The following is a 21706-nucleotide window of genomic DNA, read 5'->3' on the forward strand; positions in this document are numbered from 1 at the left end:
ATGGTGTACTAATTAGCAATTAAAAAAGAAGATATTGTGTCCTTTGGGACAAAATGGATGGAACTGGAGGTGATTGTGCTGACTGAAGTAAGTAAAGAGATAAAGGACAACTAACTGGATGCTTTCACTCATGTGGAATCTAAAGAATTCAAACACAGGAACTTGGGGGGTAAAAAAAAATCAATCCATACCTAAGACCTTGGGAGAACCATGGTGGTTATTGTTGGAGGAGAGGGTAAGAACTTTGGCAATAGGAGTAGTATAAAATTATACCCATTATCTTATAAATTACTATGTCAGAAAAAGAAAAATAGGAAGGAATGAAGGAAGGAAAGAAGGGAGAAAGAAAAGCTATATGTGTAGGACATACTAGAAGCTGCCCAAGGCCCCTTTTCCCACAAGGGACAATGCTGAGACTTGAAGGCACTCAAGCATGTGGCCCCAGGCACAAAAGCAAATCCCCCCAAGCACAAGGGACAAGGAGAATTAAGTTAAGAAGTCACAAACAGGGGGTTGGGCGGTGGCGCAGTGGGTTAAGCGCATGTGGTGCAAAGCGCAGGAACCGGCGTAAGGATCCCGGTTCGAGCCCCCGGCTCCCCACCTGCAGGGGAGTCGCTTCACAGGCGGTGAAGCAGGTCTGCAGGTGTCTATCTTTCTCTCCCCTTCTCTGTCTTCCCCCCTCTCTCCATTTCTCTCTGTCCTATCCAACAACGAAATGCGTCAACAAGGGCAATAATAATAACCACAACGAAGCTACAACAAGGGCAACAAAAGGGGGGGGGGGAAAGAAGTCACAAACATTAGCATTCTAGTGATTAGAGTGTTGGACTCTCAAGCACAAGGTCCTGAGTTTTATCCCAACATTGCATACACCAAAACCATACTTTTGTTCTCTCTCTCTCTCCTCTTTCCTATTAATGAATTAAAAAAAGAATTCATATTAAAAATACCCTAGTCCAAAATAAAACAATCCTACTGTGATATAGTGTCCTTGTATCTTCCCTGGACCCTTCTTTCCTGGGAACACTCACTTCATTTTTATTGCCACTAAGGTTATGGCTAGGGCTTGGTGTCTGCACAATGAATCCACCACTCCCAACAGCCCTCCCTCCCTCCCTTCCTTTCCTTCTTTCTTTCTATTTGAAAGGACAGAGAGAAATTGAGAAAGGAGGGGTAGATAGAGAGGGAGAGGGAGAGAGAGAGAGAGAGAGACCAACAGACCTGCTTCACCACTTGTGAAGCTTCTTCCCTACAGGTGGGAATGGAGTGGAGGGATTGCACCTGGACTCTCACACATGGAAACATGTGATTCCACAGAGTACACCACCACCTGGCCCTGGGGCTCCTCAATTTTAATTAAAAAAAAATTATTTTGTTTTCTTATATTTATTTATAAAAAGGAAACACTGACAAAAACCATAGGGTAAGAATCTCTCCACTATTACTGGTCATCTCTATCAGGAACAACAATATAGACCCTTTTGTGGGCCCCCATAGGACCTTGCCCTCAATGTGGATCAACAATGGTAGAGAATGTTCCATCCTCTGAAGGGAGGCTGGACAACATACTCTATCTTCCACTGAGGAAGATGGGTTCTGAAATTAGGGCAGCTTGGAATGTTCCTACTCATGACCACAGAATGTGAGCTCAGATCTACAGGGATGCAGAGGTCACATAGGCTTCTAAGTTGAATATGGGCCCCAGATCATAATTTTTTTATTATCTTTATTTGCTTATTGGATAGAGACAGCCAAAAATTGAGAGTATGAGGGGGATAGAGAGGAAGAGAGACAGAGAGATACCTGCAGTACTGCTTCACTACGCATGAAGCTTTCCCCATGCAGGTGGGGACTGGGGGCTCGAACTCAGGTCCTTGCACACTGTAACATGTGCACTCCAGGAGCTCCACCACCTGGCCCCCACTTTTAATTCTTAAGAACATTACTTTTGAAGGTCCTGGAGGTGGCTCAGTGGATAAAGTAACTGACTCTCAAGTAAGTATAAGCTCACAAGTTTGATCCCCAACACATATGCCATAGTAAGGGAGGAGAGAGAAAGAGAGACACCTGCAGCACTCCTCTCTCCTCTCTCTCTCTCTCCTCCCTTCATCTCTCTTTAATAAATACATATGTCTTTTAAAAAGAATATCACCTTTGATCAGGTCTTCTACCTTCCCACACAACTTCAAGAGACTGCTGATGTATGTTTTCTCTTTATTTAGAAAATTCAGTTCTTCCTGTCTCTCATCCAGCATGCCTTTTAGCTCCAGTTTTTTCTCCTGAGGGGAAAGATTTTTTCTCTCTGGAGAGAAAGAAAAAAAGGGAGACCAGTAGAACAAAGTCACTTCTCATTTTCTGGACAACCTTTTCTCCCCCTTCCTCTGTGGCCCACATCCATGTGGAGTGAGCAAGTCTGGTGCTTTTCTGGGTCATGCAGATGCCACATGCTGCATGGGGGGGGGGGGCAGCAGATCTAGACACAGTCGACACACTGTCCACCCCCACTTCATTAGAAGTGACCCCTTGTTGACTTCCAGCCATAAAAGACCACTGCCTCCACACACCCCACCCGGCACCCTCTGTGCCTGCCAGTCATGTCTTCCCGATCTTAACTCAGCTCCCAGATGCTGAGAAATTGGCTCCGGTGCTCAAGGATCAGTTCCAGCTGTCCGATCAGGATGGTCCTTCTCTGCAGGTCACTGGACACCTTGGTGATCACGGAGTCGGCGATGGCCATCAGCTTCTTGCCTTCCTCTGTAATATTCTCTAGGATTTTATCCTTGGTTCCTGAGTGGGTGAAGAACAGAGCTGTAACAGTGGGGTTCCCTCCTTGCTCCCTTGCACCCCCCCCCATCCTGTATCCTCTAGTAGTGAGAATCTGCAGGAAGCCCCTGACTTCTCTGTTCCAAGTATCCCACAAATCATGACAGAGCCCCTTGCGTTTGTTGATGTTCTTCTCACTCACTACCCACTCCTCGCTGCTGGAGGCTGACCCAAGTCCATCTCACAAGACTTTCCTTTTGATTTAGTGCCAGGGCTTCCTGCCTATGCCATTCCACCATTCCCAGCAACCTGTATTCACTCCCTTTGTAATCATGAAAGAGAGAACTTAGCACCACTCCACCACTTGTGCAACTTTCCCTGTATTGGCACTCCTATGTGGTGCTGGAGGTTTGAAACCACGTCCTCAAATGTGGTAAAGTGTGCACTTCCCTCGTCCTTCCTTCCACATGTTCCCTTCAGTCATAAAAAGACTCCTTGGGTGGCTGATAGCAGCCAGGAGAACTGCACCGCTTAGCTGTTTGACACCTGTGTACCTCCAGGAATCTGACTCCTCTCTTAAACTACAGGTAGCTGCCTTCAGAACTCTCCTCTCCTGAGAATCCCTGTAGCAAAAGCACTGGGCTTGGGGCCATTTGAAGGGGGATTGGGAAGACAAGGAGAGGTCACATCTGTACGTTGCCTACAAAATTCTGAGTCTTGTTTGAGGATCAGTATTGGGGGTGGAACTTTAAAATATAGTTACCTTCCCCATCAGAAAGTCTATCTTCCCAGATGAAGAACAAACTCCACTGCTCCTTTAAAAACAAAGTGAACAGGCCGGGCAGTGATGCACCAGATAGAGCACACATTACCATGACCAAGGACACGGGTTCAAGTCCTTAGTCCCCACATGCAGGGGAGGATGCTAGTGAAGTGGTGGAGCAGTGCTGCAGGTGTCTATCTTTCTCCCTTCTCTCTCTCTCTCTCTCTTTGCGTTTTTCTCTGTCTTGGTCAGAAAGACATAAAAAGTAAAACTTAAAAAGCTAAGTTAAAACAAATGTAGCAGTTTTGTTCAATTTTTAAAAAATTTTATTTATTGGGGGACCCAGGTTGAGCACCCAGTTGAGCACACATGTTACCACACACAGGACCTGGGTTTGAGCCCCCACTCCCCACCTATAGGAGGAATGCTTCACAAGTGGTGAGGTAGGTCTGCAAGTGTCTCTCTTTCTCTCTTCCTATCTCCCCTTCACTTCTGTTTCTTTCTACCCTAGCTAATTAAAAAAATAGGAATAAAGAAATAAAAGGAGGGGGTAGATAGCATAATGGTTATGCAAAAAGACTCTCATGCCTGAGGCTCCAAAGTCCCAGGTTCAATCCCCTGCACCACCATAAGCCAGAGCTGAGCAGTGCTCTGGCAAATAAAATAAATAAATTAAAAAAAAAAAAAGAAAGAAAAGGAAAAAAATGGCTGCCAGGAGCAGTGGATTCATAGTACCAGCACAGAGCCTTAGCATTAACCCTGGTGGCAATAAAAAAACAAATAAATAGGACACCAGGTGGTGGCACACCAGGTTAAGCATACAGAGCATAAGAACCCATTCAAAGATCCTGGTTCAAGCTACTGACTCCCCACCTTCACAAGCGGTGAAGCAGGTTCACAGGTGTCTTTCTGTCTTTCTCTCTTTCTATTTCCTCCTCCTCTCTCAATTTCTCTCTGTCCTATGAAAAAATTAATTAATTAGTTAATTAATAAAAATCTACAGGAGCAGTGCATTCATTGTGCAGGCATCGAGCCCCAGTGATAACCCTAGAGGTGAAAATAAGTAAATAAGTATTTATTTATTATTTTTTGAATATAAAGAGGGAGAAACTGAGAAGGGGGAGATAGAAACAGAGACAGAGAGAGAGAGAGAGAGAGAGAGAGAGAGAGAGCTGCAGACCTGCTTCACCACTCCTGAAGTTTCCCTCCTGCACGTGGGGACAAGGGACTTGAACCCAGGTCCTTGTGCTTGGTAGCATGTGCACTCAACCAGGTGCAGTACTGTACTGCCTGGACTTTCATAATTTTATTTTTCTTTGTTTTTTTTACTATAAACAAAACAGAATTAACTTTACATAATAAACAAATGTATACATACATATACACATATATGGAACAGTTTATTTTGGCAAATAGTGTTAAAATTAAAATTGCAAGTGGGGGTTGTATTGTTATGTGGAAAACTGAGAAATGTTATGCATGTACAAACTATTGTATTCACTGTCAAATGTAAAACATTAATCCCCCAATAAAGGAAAAAAAGTAAAGTTGCAGACATTAGGAACATAACTCAATATCCTTAATTTGATGATAAGTGTGACAGATTTTCTTGCCTCCCTGTATTCTGCTAAATCATTGTAACCTAAACTGCTTTATAAAACCCAATGTGCTGAAATTTTTCTTTACAGTTTTTGCTTATGCTCTAATTCCAAAAAAAATTGTCATAACCTAGCACAGCCCCCCACAGCAGGCAGGGGGTATCCACCTCCAGGCATTTTTGCTTTTTCTTTTATTTATTGGATAGAAACAGAGAAACCAAAGTGGGGGTAGAGAGGGAGAGACGGAATGAATGAATGCGAAAATAAAAAAAAGTCAACTTATATCTAAAAAAAAAAAATGTCATAAGCTTCTTCCATCTCTGGGTCCATCTCGTCATCAATATCATCCAAGAATGGGCCAGCAGCCTTGGACAAACCTGTTTCATTTCTTCCATAGCTTGGACATTTCTTTTGGAAATGTGTATCAGCCTCAGTGAAAGGTACACCATCAGATGTATTAAAGATTGTTCTATTCATAAAAGATTCAGGGCCCCTCTTCAGTGCTGCTTCTCTGTCAGTGGACATAGCCCAGAGTCTGCCCCAGTCACTTGACCGCAGCCCTACCAGTCTCAGGAGCATCTGTCTGACATCTCTGCTATAATTTGCATCTAGGACAACATCTTTAATTCTCTGAATAATTTCCTCCATATTGTCCTTTCCTTTTTCCTTCCAGGCATCTTCCAAAACTGATCCAGTTAACTTTAGTAATTTTACCACACAGATCAAGTTGTCATTCACGGGATTAGAAAAGAGGGCATTCAGCAATTCCTGAAGACCAACCTGGAGCACATGTGCTCTTGTAACCTGCCTAATATTAGCTTCCTTAACCTCCAGGTTAACATAAAGTTCCCCCCAAAAGAGGGCAAGTGCATGCAATCGTCTTCGAGTCACTTCATCCCCACTTGCAGTTTGGTCTTTAAGTTCATATTCACTGCAACATCTTTGAAGTAGCAGCTGGTGGAAGTTGCTACTCTGTGGGAGAATTGTAAGATGCCAAGACAGGTAATTACATAGACGAGCTCCTGTGTGAGAGAAATTTGGGACAGACGTGGCCCATTGATAGATGAGATTCACAAGTTGGTGCAGAGCATCATCTGTTGTAATCCAGCCATTCAGCGTGGCTGCAAACTGTTCAGTTTCAGTTTCAAAACTTCCAGGCTGCTTTGTAAGATGGTTCAGAAAATCCTGAACATATTTTGATAGAATGGGATAATCTTCACAACCATCTTCAGAGGATTCTGTGTAATTAGAAGAATAACCTGATAGGCAAAATTCGGGAACGTTCATAGACAACTTCGCCTTTAATATAGGAACTACAACCACCTGGGGTCTAGCCATGGTTGACTTAGAGTTATGCTGTGGAGTGTCATCTTGTGAATCACTAGGTGGGGTGCTCAGGCTTCACTGTTTGTTCTGGTGACCTTGTCTGCTGGTTTTCAGGAGAGAAGAGCCCTTCATAATTATTATTATTATTATTTTTGCCTCCAAGGTTATCAATGGGGCTCAGTGCCTATACTATGAATCCACTGCTCCTGGAGGCCATTTTTCCCATTTTGTTGACCTTGTTGTTATTGTTGTTGTTGGATAGTGTTGGATAGGACAGAGGGAAATTGAGAGAGGAGGGTAAGAGAAAGATAGACACCTGCAGATCTGCTTCACCGATTGTGAAGTGACCCCCACCCCCCAGCCTCCGCAGGTGCAGAGCCAGGAGCTTGAACCAGGATCCTTAAGTCAATCCTTACATTTCATGCTATGTGTGCTTAAACCACTGTGCTACTGCCCAGTCCCCTTTAATTTTTTTTTAAATTTTATTATCTTTATTTATTTATTGGATAGAGACAGTGAGAAATCAAATGGAAGGGAGAGACAGAGAGGGAAAGAGACAGAAAGACACCTGCAATCCTGCTTTACCACTCGCAAAGCTTTCCCTCTGCAGGTAGGGACCGGGGGCTTGAACCTGGGTCCTTGTGCATTGCCACAGGAGTGCTCAACCAGGTGCGCCACCATCTGGCCCCTAATTTTTTTTTTTAAGATTTTGTTTAGACTTAATGTGCCTGGACCTCTAACAGATGCCTCTAACCACTGTCACTGGTCATCTCCATCAGGAACAACATAATGGACCCCTTTATGGGTCCCTATAGGACCTTGCCCTCAATGTGGATCAGCACATTCTCCAAAGGGAGGTTGGACAACATAGTCTACCTACTACCCAAGGAAGATGGGTCCTGAAGTTAGTGCAGCCTGGAATGTTCCTAGCCATGACCACAGAATGTGAGCTCAGACCTACAGGGAAGCAGAGGTTACATAGGCTCCTGTGTTGAATATGGGCTCCAGATCAAATTGATGGGGTTTACCGTTAACAATATTTACATACTTTCTCCATCTTTGGGAGCTACTCTCTTCCCTGATTCAGCTATCTAGTCCTTTTTTCAACCATCTCTCTTGACACCATCTCTCCCGGACAATAACCTAGGTACACCTGAATATTAGGTGGGTCAGAACACACAACAAAACCATATGCTGTCTGCAGGAAACCCACCTAACTGAATAAGACAAACACAGATTCAAAGTAAAAAAATGGAAAACTACCATACAAGCCAATGGACTACAAAAAAGGGCCGGAACAGCTATTCTCATATATGACATGATAGACTTTAAAATAAATAAAATTTTTAAAAGGTAGGGATGGGCATTACTTAATGCTCAGAGGGTCAGTCAATCATGAGGACTTAACAATTATTAACATCTATGCATCCAATGAGAAGCCATCTAAATGCATCAAACATCTGCTGAAAGAGCTACAGCAATATATTAACAGCAACACAGTCATAGTAGGGGACTTCAGCATCCCACTCTCTCAAGGTTGGGCAGATCATCCAGGCAGAAAATCAATAAATTAATGAGGGAGCTAAATGAGGAGATAGGTAAACTAGAACTATTAGACATTTTCAGAGTATATAAACACACCTATACAAAAAGATTTGTGTATACCTATGTTCATAACAGAGCAATTTGTAATAGCCAAAACCTGGAAGCAACCCAAGTGTCCAACAACAGATGAGTGACTGAGCAAGTTTTGGAATACACAATATACACAATGGAATACTACTCAGGTATTAAAAATGGTGATTTTACCGTTTTCAGCCCATCTTGGATGGAGCTTGAGGAAATCATGTTAAGTGAAATAAGTCAGAAACAGAAGGATGAATATGGGATGATCTCACTCACAGGCAGAAGTTGAAAAACACTAATCAGAACTTGGAATGGATTTGGTGTATTGTACTCAAGTAAAAGACTCAGGGGAGAGGTACAGGTACAGGTCCTAGAAAAGGAAGACAGAAGACCTAGTGGGGGTTGTATTGTTATGTTAAAAACTGAGAAATCTTATGTATGTATAAACTATTGTATTTAGTTGAGACTGTAAAACATGTATTCCCAGTAAAGGAAAAAATGTTAAAAAAAGAATAACAACACTAAGAGACATAACCACCAAACTCTGAATAAGACTCTTGGAGAGGAAAGGTTTAGGAAAAATTAAGAGCTTCTCTACAGAAAAGAAGAGACTATATGCTGCATCTTCAATAAACCCGTTTGAATCTTCAGGTACATTTTTTTTCTTGCAACATTCCTTTGTACAGGTTTCCTCATTAAAATAGAGACAGGCTGGGGGTATGGACTAACCTGCCAGTGCCCATGTTCAGCGGAGAAGCAATTACAAAAGCCAGACCTTTCATCTTCTGTACACCATAATGATCCTAGGCCTATGTTCCCAGAGGGATAAAGACTAGGAGAGCTTCAAAGGAGGAGATGGGGTACGAAACCAGTGGTGGGAATTGTGTGGATTTTCACCCCTCTTATCCTATAGTCTTGTTGATATTTTCATTTTATAAATAATTTTTTTTCACAGTGATAAAAAAAAAAAGATGTCAAATGCAGGCGAAAGCTAGCAAAGTCATGGCCCCCTTGGAATATACCTAAAATAGACCTAAAAGCTTTTTCCAAAATGGAGACTCCAAATCTTCATCTGCAATATTCCAGCCTTTAGGTTCATAGTTAGTCAACAATTTCCTCTGCTTTATATCTTTTTTTAAATATTTTATTTTATTTATTTATTCCCTTTTGTTGCCCTTTTTTTTATTGTTATAGTTATTATTGTTGTTGTCGTCGTTGTTGGATAGGACAGAGAGAAACGGAGAGAGGAGGGGAAGACAGAGAGGGGGAGAGAAAGACAGACACCTGCAGACCTGCTTCACCGCCTGTGAAGCGACTCCCCTGCAGGTGGGGAGTCGGGGTTCGAACCGGGATCCTTATGCCGGTCCTTGTGCTTTGCGCCACCTGCGCTTAACCCGCTGCGCTACAGCCCGACTCCCTCTGCTTTATATCTTAACTCTTTTTCAGCCACCAGGTTCCAGATGCTACATGATGCCAACCAGACTTCCTTGGGCAGACAACCCCACCAATGTGTCCTGAAGCCCCACTTTCCCAGAGCCATGCCCCACTAGGGAAAGAGAGAGGCAGGCTGGGCCTATGGATGGACCTGCCAACACCCATGTTTGGTGGGGAAGCAATTACAGAAGCCAGACCTTTCACCTTCTGCATCCCATAATGACCCTGGGTCCATACTTCCAGAGGGATAAAGAACAGGAAAACTATCAAGGGAGGAGATATGGATATGGAGCTCTGGGGGTGGGCATTGTGTGGAAATGTACCCCTCTTATCCTATAGTCTTATCAACATTTCCATTTTATAAATAAAAAAAATTTTTAAAGATTTTATTCATAAGGGGCCAGGTGATGGTGCACCTGGTTAAGGGCTCACATTATAGTGTGCAAGGACCCAGGTTCAAGCCCCAGTCCCAACCTGCAGGGGGAAAGCTTTGCAAGTGGTGAGGCAAGGCTGCAGCTGTCTCTCTGTCTCTCTCCCTCTCTATCACTTCCTTCCCTCTCAATTTCTGACTGTCTCTAATCCAATAAATAAAGATAATAAAAAAATTAAAAAAAAAAGAAAATTATGTCCAGGATATGGTGCAGTTAATAAAGCACTGGACTCTCAAGCGTGAGGTCCCAAATTCAATCCCTGGCAGCATATGTACCAGAGTGATCTCTGGTTCTTTCTCTCTCTCCTCCTATCTTTCTCATTAATGAATAAATAAAGTATATTTATTTATATAAATATACTTTATATAAATAAAGGGCTTGAACCTGGGTCCTTGTGCATTCTAATGCTCAACCAGGTGCGCCACCACCCGATCTCTGGACATAATTTTCTAATGAAATCTTCAGTGCACTCAGAATATCCTACAATAGGTGACTATACTGACAAATTGTGGTACCTAGCATATTGCCCAGTGATTAAAAAAAAAAAATCACTGGAAGGACTCTAGATGCATCCTGTGATTGAAAGAAGTCCGAAAATGCTACAACACCATGAGTCTAACATGATGACATTCTGGGAAAGACAAATACATGGCATTTCCACAGAATGTGCACCACCAAGAGATGTACTCTGGTTCCTCAAAGAAAAGCACTACAACCAATTAAGATGTCAGTGGGGTCCGGGAGGTACCACATGAGGTCCCGAGTTTGATCCCCAGCACTGCATGTGCCAGGGTGATACTTTAGTTCTTCTTCTCATTAACAAATAAGTTAAAAAAATCTTTCTAAAGAAACAAATCAAGTTATCAGTAATGAGGGAATTGTGGGTGGAGGCAGGGAAAGTGATGTATAGGAATACTTGGTGTTTCTACTTAATCTACAAAGCAAATATATTCTAAAAGTATGATTTGTGATTATTATTTCACACCAGGGATATTGCTGGGGAACTGTGCCTACATGACTTTGCTGTTCCCAGTAACCCTTAAAAAAAAACAGAAAGAGAAAGAGAGTAAAAGACAGAGGTAGGGTGGTCCAGGAGATGGCACAGTGGATAAAGCATTGGACTCTCAAGCATGAGGTCCTGAGTTCAATTCCTGGCAGCACATGTACCAGAGTGATGTCTGGTTCTTTCTCTCTCTTCCTATCTTTCTCATTAATAAATAAATAAAATATAAAAACATTAATTTCTGGAAAGAATTTTAAAAAAAGACAGAGGTAGAGATGAAGATAGAGAGGCTGGGTGGTGGCACACCTGGATGCATGCACATATTAAGAGCACAAGAAGCCAGGTTCAAGTACTCGGTCCCCACCTGCAGGGGGAAAGCTTTATGAGTGGTGAAGTAGTACTGCAGGTGTCTCTCTGTCTTTCTCCCTCTCTATAAACACCTTCTTTCTCAATTTCTGGCTGTGTCTATCTAAGAAATAAATAAAGGTTAAAAACGAAAAAGAAAGTGACTTTTGGGATCAGTGAGTTCATCCTACAGGCACCAAATCCCAGTGAAACTCTGGTGGCAATAAAAATAAACAAATAAATAAGTTTAAAAAAAAAAGAAAAAGAAAGAGAGAGATGGAGACAGAGAGAGAAGGAGGTGGCCAGGAGGTGGAGCACTCAGTAAGGCACACATATCACCATGAGCAAAGATCAGAGTTCGAGCCCCAGCTCCCCACCAGCAGGGAGGATGCTTCATGAGTGGTGAAGCAGGTCTGCAGGTATATCTCTCCCCATATCTCTCTCTCCTTCTCTCTCTCTCTCTCTCTCTCTCTCTCTCTCTATATATATATATATATATATATATATATATATCCATCCCCTCTCAATTTCTCTCTGTCCTATTCAATTAAAAAAGTAGAAAGATAAAATGGAAAAATGGCAGCCAGGAGCAGAGGATTCCTAGTGCGGGCACCAAGACCCAGCAGTAACCCTGATGGCAATAGAGAGAGAGCAAGCAATGAACAATGGTGGAGGTTCACCCCTGCATGGGGCTCCCGTGGGTCTAATAATTTGTAAAGCTACAATAAAATAAAACTTCCAGTGGTGTGATTATGGACTAGGAGCCATTTCAGGTCATTCTTCTGATAAACTAGAAAAAAAAATTCACCTAAAAAAACCCAACAGAATACTACCAGGATCGTTCCAGAAACTCACTAAGCCATAGCCACCAAGTTGCAGATGATACTATGGTTACATCCTGCAGTCACTGGGCAGACTACGTCACCAATATGGCACAGAACCCTACCTCCCCAGAGACCTACCCCACTAGAGAAAGATAGAAACAGGATGGGAGTATGGACCCACCTGCTAACCATCCATGTCCAGTGGAAAAGAACTTATAGAAATCAGAACTCCCACCTTCTGTACCCCAAAAAGAATTTTGGTCCATATTCTTCTCAATGGGGTAAATGTTAGGGGAAGATGACCAGAGGGCTCTGAACTCTAGTTCCATCAGGACCCAGAGAGAGAAGAGATAAAAAAAAAAAAAAGGCAGGACATAGTAGGTGTGACTTAGAAAAGAAGAAAAGGCAGGACTAAAGAAAAAAAATGGCCATATGCTTCTATATAATAGTCAACCTATATCTGTGACCTTGGGAGAACTATTGCAGTTTCCAATGGAAGGAATGGGTACACAGAACTCTGGTGGTGGGAAAGGTGTAGAATTATACCAGTAATCTTATACTTTTGTGAATCAATATTAAATCACTGATAAAATTTTTTATTTTAAAATTAAAAAAGGATGCAATACCTAAAACAGACCTACTAGCTTTTTCCAAAATGGAAGCCCTAAATCTCATCTTCAGTATTCTTGCCTTTAGGTTCCTGATTATTTAACAATTTGTTCTGATTTTTATCTTCAGGTTTTTCAGCCACCAGGCTCCAGATAAGCCAACCTGGCTTCCCTGGACAGATGACCCCATCCATGTGCCGTGGAGACCCAACTCTCCTGAGCCCTGCCCCACTAGGGAAAGAGAGACAGGCTGGGAGTGTGGATTGACCTGCTAATGCCCATGTTCAGTGGAGAAGCAATTACAGAAGCCAGACCTTCCACCTTCTGCACCCCACAATGATCCTGGGTCCATGCTTCCAGAGAGATAAAAGAATAGGAAAGCTTTTAAGGGAGGGGATGGGATACAAAACCCTGGTGCTGGGAATTGTGAAAGTGTACCCCTCTTACCCTATGGTCTCGTCAATATTTCCATTTTATAGACAAAATTTTAAAATGTGAAAAAAAATAATAAAAGTAAAATTACTTCTAGTGAATAGCTTTTAACAATGTACATGGCAGTCCCACATGGCTAGGCAGGGAGCTTTGGAGGGGGGGGTCCCTTTCAATAATTTGAGGAGACTGAGATGTGGAAATATCTAATCTAGAATTTTAGATCCAAATTAAGTGCTTTTCTACTAAGCTGGAATCTATGCATAAGCTCAAATATAACAGTTTTGGGGTTATCTCTTTTATTAATTAATTAATTTTTTGTTATGCTAGAAATATGAAGGGGGAGAGAGGGAGAGAAAAGACATCTGCAGTTTGCTTCATTACTTGTGAAGCTTCCCTGCAGGTGGGAACTGGGGGGGCTTGAACCTGGGTCCTCACATATGGTGACTTGCATGCTTTACTAGCTGCACCACCACCTAGCCCCTTCACGGAAATCAATCTCTCTCTCTCTCTCTCTCTCTCTCTCTCTGTGTGTGTGTGTGTGCGTGTGCGTGTGCGTGTGCGTGTGTGTGTGTGTGGCTTTAACCAGAGCACTGCTCATCTCTGGCTACCAGACATACTGAGCACTGAACCTGGGTCATCTTACATGTAAGTCTTATGCCCAACTACTGAACTTTCTCCTTGAGCCTCTCCCCTCCACTACTGACCCCTCTTTTTTTTCTTGCTTTCAATTACTTGAGGCTTGAGGGCTGGGAGAAGAATCAAAGATAACTTAGCTTTGTGTTAAGGACATCCAAACTGGATTGGACATTGATAACAACATTGAAATGGAGACTGGACTTTATAGCCAGACACAGTTGCATTTGGATTTTATTTCTGAGTATTTATTATTTTCAAAATCTTGAGTGAATTATAGTCTACACTCACCTCAGTCTCTTCATGATGGTTCTTAATGTCTCTCAAATCTATTTAAAGTATATTATGTGAACAACAGCAGCAGGTGTGTTCAGATATTTTAAATGTGAATTTTTATGGCCAGGGAGGTAGTACAGTGAACAAAGCATTGGATCTTAAAAGTATGAGGTCCTGAGTTCAATCCCTGGCTTCTCATATGCCAGGTGAGGCTCTGGCTCTCTTAATCTATACCACCCCCCACAAATAAAGAAATAAACTTTTTTAAAAAGGGGAAGGGTTTTAATTTTTTTCATTATCGCTACCACAGTTATTGTTGAGAGCTTAGTGCCTGTATGACAAATCCACCACTCTCTTCCTTCCTTGATAGAGGCAGAAAACTTAAGAAGAAATAGGGAGATAGAGTAAGAGAGACATCTCTGCAGGTAAGGACAGGAGGCTTGAACCTGGGTCCTTGGGTATAGTAACATGCACTCTACCAGGTGTGTCATTGCCTAGTTCTCACAGATGGGAGCTTTGCAGTGTCAGCTGCCCCACCAACATACCTAACAATTTGAAGATGTGCTTGATATCTGGCCCTGTGAGCAGATATGTCAACGTCTCATCCAAGTCATCCACAAAGCTCCCAGCACGCCGTGGCCATCCCTTGGTGATGACAGCCGACACAAGGACACCGAACTTTTTCCAGTCGTGGTAGGATACCTGCTCCAGGATGCTGGTCTGGGACTGTCCGCAGGGAGACAAGCACAGGCATGAATGGAGGCTGAGTGAGGTTTGCCTGCTTGGGCTTTTGTTTGCCTGATTTTCAGTAATGGAAGGAAAGCACTCACTCAACAACATTTGAGAAAGCTTTTCAAAGTCAATTCTCAAAGCCCAAAACAGAAGCGGAGACACAAAAAGAAAAAGGAGAAGAAATAGAAATAAACCCACAGTCAAACACTGCACTGTCCACGGGACTTCTCTGTCTGCCTGTGTCCTGTGTCTGGATGTGATAGACAAAAGGGGTGCAGTGACAAGATCAGTACATCACAAAGACACAACTGAAGCCCCCCCTTCCTTTAGGCTCACTGCTGGGTACTGATCCAGAAACTTTGGTATCATGGAAAACACCCAACATGACAGGAGTAACCCTTCAGCACAGGACACAGTTGGCATTCCCCAACTGTAATTCTTCTAAAGGCTGCCCAGAGACACCACACACACCATCACTCCCTGCGTGAAAGTGTCTTTCTCATTCCCACCAAGAAATAAAAAGTCTTCGAGGGTGGGGAGGGAAGTGGTGGTGGTGGTGGTGACATACCTGGTCAAGCACACGTTATTATGAGCTCATGACCTGAGTTCAAGATCCCCCAGTCCCCACCTGCAGAGGAACAGCTTCACAAGTGGTGAAGCAGTGCTGCTGGCATCTGTTTCTTTCTCCCTCTTTATCTCCCTTTCTCTTCTCTATTTCTCTGTCTTTCTCTAAAATAAATATGATATTTTTAAAAAGAAATAAAAATAGTTTTCTTAAGGCTTAAATGCTTTTACAGAAAGTTTCAGTGACTCAATATATATACATTCCTTTCTAGGGCTCCACATTCCAAGCTGATATTTCTCAGACAGAGACAAATATAAAATGAGATATGCCAATGCCACAGTGCCTAAATGCCCACCAGTGTGGTAGGGTCAGGGCTTGAGCATGGTACACAGAGTAGGTGCTCTCCAGGTGAGCTAGCCTATCAGAGTCTCAGTAATGAGAAAAAACAGAGTGAGTTAGTGCCCAATAGATACTTGCTAGAATGTTAAAGGATGAAGCCTTATCCAGAAAAAAATAAAAAGGGCTATTCACTGTGACCAAGTGGGATTTATTCCAGACACACACACACACACACACACACACACACACACACACACACACACACACCTACCTTGTCAGTAGACATATTTTAAAACCACAGGGTCATCTAAGTAGTTAAAGATGCATTTGACCAAACCCTATATTCTCAAAAACATGAATTAATAGACACTTCTTCAGCCTGATCAAAGGCAGCTGTGAACAGTCCACGGCTAACATCAGGCTTTGTGATGAACCTCCCCTCAGCTCCCTTAATGAGGAACAGGATGAAAAGGTCCACGCTCAGCACTGCTTCTGCCTTGTACTAGAGATTATGGCCAGCACAACTAGACCAGAATAGGTATGAAGGCAACCAGATGTGACAGGAGAAAGCAAAACTAATTGTGTCTATTTGCACAGGACATGTATGTCCTTATGCACAAATACCCCAAAGGGGACATGGACACTCACACTTACTCTCCTCTCTCTCTCTCTCTCTCTCTCTCTCTCGAGAGAGAGAAATACCTATTATTAAGAAACAGGACTGAGGGGGCTGGGTGGCAGTGCACCTGGTTGAGTGCACATGTTACAGTGCACAAGGACACAAGTTCAAGCCAACAGTCCCCACGTGCAGGGGGAAAGCTTCTTAAGTGGTGAAGCAATGCTGCAGGTGTCTTCCTGTTTCTCACTCTCTCTTATCACCCCCTTCCCTCTTGATTTATGGCTGTCTCTATCCAATAAATAAATAAATAAAGATAATAATAAAAAATTTAAAAAACTAATTCATAAAAAAGAAACAGGATTGAGGAGGGGGATGCGTGGTGTCACACCTGGTTGAGAACACAGGTGTCTCTCTCTCCCTCCCTTTCTATCTCCTTCCCTCTCAACTTCTCTTTGCCTCTCTATCCAAAATAAATATATTTTAATAGAAAACAGGGTAGGGATGAAGTGAAGAAAACCTTTCCCACTCTGTATACTTTTTGCCCACACATGTTGGTCAGCTATTGAGCGCCACACCAGTCCACCAGCTGTCAGCAGACTAGGAAAAGCATGGACTCTGTGGTAAAAGGTCACATGTACTCGAGTGGCCATGACCTGGGGCACAGAAAAGCCATGTGACATGGTGGGGGGCATGATGACACTTCAAGTGAGGATTTTCCCTGTGGGCAAGAGCTCAGTTCTCCCAAGGGTTGCTCAGTGCCTGCTCTCTGAAGCAATAGGAGTCCCAAACCCAGGTGGGTGGTGTCAAAAGGCAGAGGTAAGGTCTCAAATAACCATGACAGCTAAAGGAACTAGAATAGGAAGGACACACAGACCCTGAAGTTAGGACTAGGAGGGGAACAGTAAAAATCAGAGCAGAAATTAATGAAATAGAAACCAAAAGCATGGCACAGAAGAAAAATAAAATCAATGAAAGGGAGAGCCTGAAAAGATAAATAAAATTTACATGCCATTGGCCAGGCCCACCAAGAAATAGAGAAAGCAGTGATGAAAACAATCAGAGGGGGAGTCGGGCGGTAGTGCAGTAGGTTAAGCACAGGTGGCACAAAGCACAAGGACTGGCGTAAGGATCCCGGTTCAAGCCCCTGGCTCCCCACCTGCAAGGGAGTTGCTTCATAGGCGGCGAAGCAGGTCTGCAGGTGTCTGTCTTTCTCTCCCCTTCTCTGTCTTCCCCTCCTCTCTCCATTTCTCTTTGTCCTATCTAATGACGAAACAATAATAACCACAACAATAAAACAACAAGGGCAACAAAAGGGAATAAATAAATATTAAGAAAACAATCAGGGCTGGGAAAGCAACATAGTGGTTATGCAAAAACACTCTCATGCCTGAGGCTCTGAGATCTCAGGTTCAACCCCCAGTATAACTATCAGCCAGAGCTGAGCAGTATTCTGGTCTCTGTCTCTGTCTCTCTCTCATTCAAGTAAATAAATAAAATGTTTAAAAAAAATCAGAAATAGGGAAGGAGAAATACCAGCTGAAGAGACAGAAATGCAAAATTCAACAGAGTCTATTAGGAACATCTTTAGCAAACATATCAGACAATGTAGATGAAATGGACAGGTTCTTACAGTCACGCCACCTCCTGAGACTGACCCATGAGGAAACAGTCTAAACCAAGAAGCAGGAATGGAGCGGTCAGGGAAGTGGCTCAGTGGGTAGAGCACAGGACTTGCATGTGTGAGATCCCTGGCAGTACACATGCCAGAGCAGTGCTCTGGTCTCTTTCTCTCAAAATAAAAAGTACATCTTAAAGAGAGATCAGTGGCAAGAGAGGCAGGTCACCTTGCAGGCTGAAGTCACCGTTTCCAGGGCACATTTCTCAAAGCACTTTGACACGCTGTCATCTGAGCCGACGGTGTCCCAGGCAGAGATCTGAATGTGGGGCTGGCCCTATGAGGAGGGAGGTGATATTCATACACTCCAGAGTAGCAAGCCCTTACTGCCCCCACCTCTCCACTATGCCATTAGGTCCCATTATATTTGAACCACCAGTCCCTGTTGCATGGGGCCCCTGCCCTATACCCTGACCACTAGACCAACAGGCCAATGTTTTTTTTTTTTTTTTTTTTTGCCTCCAGGACTATCACTGGGGCTCAGTGCTAGCACTGCTCCTGGAGGCCATATTTTCTCTTTTTCTTTTTCTTTTTTAAATTTTTTTATTTGACAGGAAAGAGAGAAATTGAGAGGGTAGGAGAAGATAGAGAGGGGGAGAGAAAGATAGATCTGCTTCACTACTTGTAAAGCAACCCCCCATGCAGGTGGGGAGCTGGCGGTTCGAACCAGCATCCTAGCTCAGGTTCTTGTGCTTCATACTATATGTGCTTAACCCCCCCGATCTACCACCCAGCTCCCCAGATCAACTTTTCAAAAGTCTCTTTCCCCACTTGGCAGAAAACGCACCTGTCATAAGAAAAGAGGCAATAATAGGAAAATTCAGAAAAAAGAAATGCCCCTGGTTCCTGCAGAAGACCCTTTTCTCAGACCAGGTCCCTAGGGAACCCTCATGTTGAGAAGAAGGAACCCAGATTCTCCTAGACTCCCGCCAACTGCCATGGAGAATGTGAGGCATTTTGTATCTCCCTGATCAGCTCTGGTTGAGTATGGCCACTTAGAGCTATTGCATATGATTGGGGGGGGGCTCTGATTTGGGGGCTGGAGGTAAACCAGCAGTGTCTCTGAATCAGCCTTTAGGTCAGACTGTTCAGCAGAAATGCAGAGTCCTGGGCACAGCAGACCACCTATTCAAACACACCCCTTGGCCTTAGCACTTCTGACCAAGGGGTTGGTTTTCTCACACTTGGCTTCCCTCAGCCCCACCATGAACAGCCCCACTTCTGGTACCTGTTTGATCCTCCCTTCCAAGTCTTCCAACAGAGACTCCTTCCAGCCATACTCTGCAGGGAAGTTGATTTCCACAAGCTGCCTCCAGATCTATAAAAGTCACATGCCCAGGACAGCTCTGTCACAGGTGAGCCATGAAAAGGACAGCAGTAGTGGTGCAGAGAGCCAGCCCCATGGGGCACTGGAGCCCTGGTGTCCCCCCTCCCCTCTGTCATCATGAGTTGTAGTCCTGGTAGTCAGGGCAGCCCACCAATACTTCCTAAAAGTGGGTGGAGGGGGGCCCCTATGGTCACTTTCTTGGGAACCAATACAGCATGAAGAGCCAGAACTTCTTCCAGGCCTGAGCTCATCCTGAGGCCTCCAGCCCCTTCTAGTCAACAGGGTTACCCTCCTCCTTCTCTGCACCTTAGCTGCCATCTCCACCGTGAAAAGAGCCCAGCTCCCAAGCCTCCACCCCAATCCCTCCTTGAGCCTTACCTGGACACAAAATAGCTCCAGAATGGCTATTTTGGTTCCACGACCAAATACAAAACTTCTAGCAACAGCCAAGATTTAAGGAGTAAGTGACTGTGTGTGCTCATTAAGAATCCATACCTAAGGGGAGTCAGGTGGTAGCGCAGCAGGTTAAGCGCAGGTGGCGCAAAGCGCAAGGACTGGAGAAAGGATCCCAGATCAAGCCACCAGCTCCCCACCTGCAGGGGAGTCACTTCACAGGCAGTGAAGCCGGTCTGCAGGTGTCTCTCTTTCTCTCCCCCTCTCTGTCTTCCCCTCCTCTCTCCATTTATCTCTGTCCTATCCAACAATAACGACATCAGTAACAACAACAACAATAACTACAACAATAAAACAAGGGCAACAAAAGGAATAAATAAATAAATAATCCATACTTAGGGGCTGGGCAGTAGCACACTGGGTTAAGCGCACATAATACAAAGTGCAAGGACCAGCTCAAGGATCAGGTTTGAGCCCCTGGTTCCCCACCTACGGGGGGGGGTGTCACTTCACCAGTAGTGAAGCAGGTCTGCAGGTGTCTATTTCTCTCTCTCCCTCTTTATCTCCCCCTCATCTCTCAACTTCTCTCTGTCCTAGCTAATAAAATGGGAAAAAATGGCCTCTAGGAGCCATGGATTTGTAGTACCGGCACTGAGTCCTAGTGATAACCCTGGAGGCAAAAAAAAAAAAGTCCATACCTAAATGATTACACCACTCCTGGTAGACTTTTTTCTCTTTTAATTTCAGCTAGAGGGAGGTGAGACATTACCATACCTGCCACATATAATGCTCAAAACTGGGTCCTTGGGGAAGCAATTACAGAAGCCAGACCTTCCACTTTCTGCAACCCACAATGATCCTGGGTCCATACTCCCAGAGGCATAGAGAATAGGAAAGCTATCAGGGGAGGGGAGGGGATATGGAGATCGGGTAGTGGGAATTATGTAGAGTTGTACCCCTCCTGTCCTATGGTTTTGTTAATGTCTCCTTTCTTAAATAATATATATATATATATATATATTAAAATAAAATTTTAAAAAATGGGTCCTAGCACATGAAAAGTATGCATTCTATCAGGAGAACTATCTCCTGGCCATTCAGTGTATTTCTATGTTAAGACCTCTGACTGTCCCTTCCGGAGACTGTCCCTCAGGTGAGAGACAGCCTCTCTGAGCATGTACGGTTTCTGCCATCTCAGATGGATGGTTTGATAATGACCTCCTCTGGAAGGTCATAGCCCATCAGAAGCTGGTTAAATGAACCAAGGCTGTTGGGTTGGGTGTTATCTTGGCCTTCTGGGGACAGTTGCACCTGGTATCTGCTCACATCTGAGGAAGCAGGCAAAGTTGCCAAATTGATGTTGAGGCCCAATGTAGAGTGTAGAGCCCGTCTTCTGGCTGCCTGAGCTCAGGACCCTGTCACCTCCCCTATAACCAGGGGATACAACAGCACCTCCTCAGAGCCACATATTGGTGCCTGTGGGGACAGCATTCTGGCACTGCAGATAAGGTCACCTGGGCAGAAAGCAGCTGTCCCCAGTTTGCACAAAACACTGCTGTGCAGAATCTTGACACATTATTTTACAACTCAGTTTTGCTCTCATGGAACTGGAGCCTAATTATAAGGCTGGAAAACCACCACACAGCTAGAGAACATTTTTCTGATCCTTTACTTCAAAGGCAGAGTGATTATGTGTGGCCCAGGTTCTGGTTCCTGGCACCACTTGGGAGGTAGTGTGGCACTGGAGGAGCCTCCAGTGCTGTGATGCATCTCTCTCTCTCTCTCTCTCTCTCTCTCTCCCTCTCCCTCTCCCTCTCCCTCTCCCTCTCCCTCTCCCTCTCCCTCTCTCTCTCTCTCTCTCTGTCACTCACTGAATGAGAAAAAGGCCTGGAGCCGAAATTTCACCTGTTTGAGGCACTAACTCTGTTGTCAACCAGTCAACCAACTGTTCAATCAATGTTACAGTGAAGACAGGCATTGACCCAGAGACCTGG

At 43.9% G+C, this 21706-nt stretch overlaps 2 protein-coding genes across 3 annotated transcripts in view; both read right to left on the bottom strand.

The window, feature by feature from the left end:
• RNF213 (ring finger protein 213) overlaps positions 1-21706 on the bottom strand; it is a 143431-nt gene that overhangs the window by 71906 nt on the left and 49819 nt on the right. For both annotated transcript variants that reach the window (XM_016194823.2, XM_016194821.2), the window contains 5 exons: positions 19221-19310; positions 18162-18269; positions 14608-14788; positions 2614-2787; positions 2153-2302 (listed from right to left, as the gene is read on the bottom strand). In XM_016194823.2, coding sequence (XP_016050309.2) covers positions 2153-2302; positions 2614-2787; positions 14608-14788; positions 18162-18269; positions 19221-19310 — 703 coding nt within the window. The remainder of the gene's footprint in view (positions 1-2152; positions 2303-2613; positions 2788-14607; positions 14789-18161; positions 18270-19220; positions 19311-21706) is intronic.
• Positions 3735-6651, bottom strand: LOC103127296 (polyadenylate-binding protein-interacting protein 1-like; the record flags this gene model as incomplete). The annotated part of the gene is made up of 2 exons (XM_060170974.1): positions 5418-6651; positions 3735-3757 (listed from the first exon to the last, which is right to left on the bottom strand). Coding segments are annotated over exons 1-2 (1068 nt in total), but the record flags the coding sequence as incomplete, so codon positions are not given.

Source organism: Erinaceus europaeus, chromosome 14 (genome assembly GCF_950295315.1).
Source record: "Erinaceus europaeus chromosome 14, mEriEur2.1, whole genome shotgun sequence".
Classification (NCBI taxonomy): domain Eukaryota; kingdom Metazoa; phylum Chordata; class Mammalia; order Eulipotyphla; family Erinaceidae; genus Erinaceus; species Erinaceus europaeus.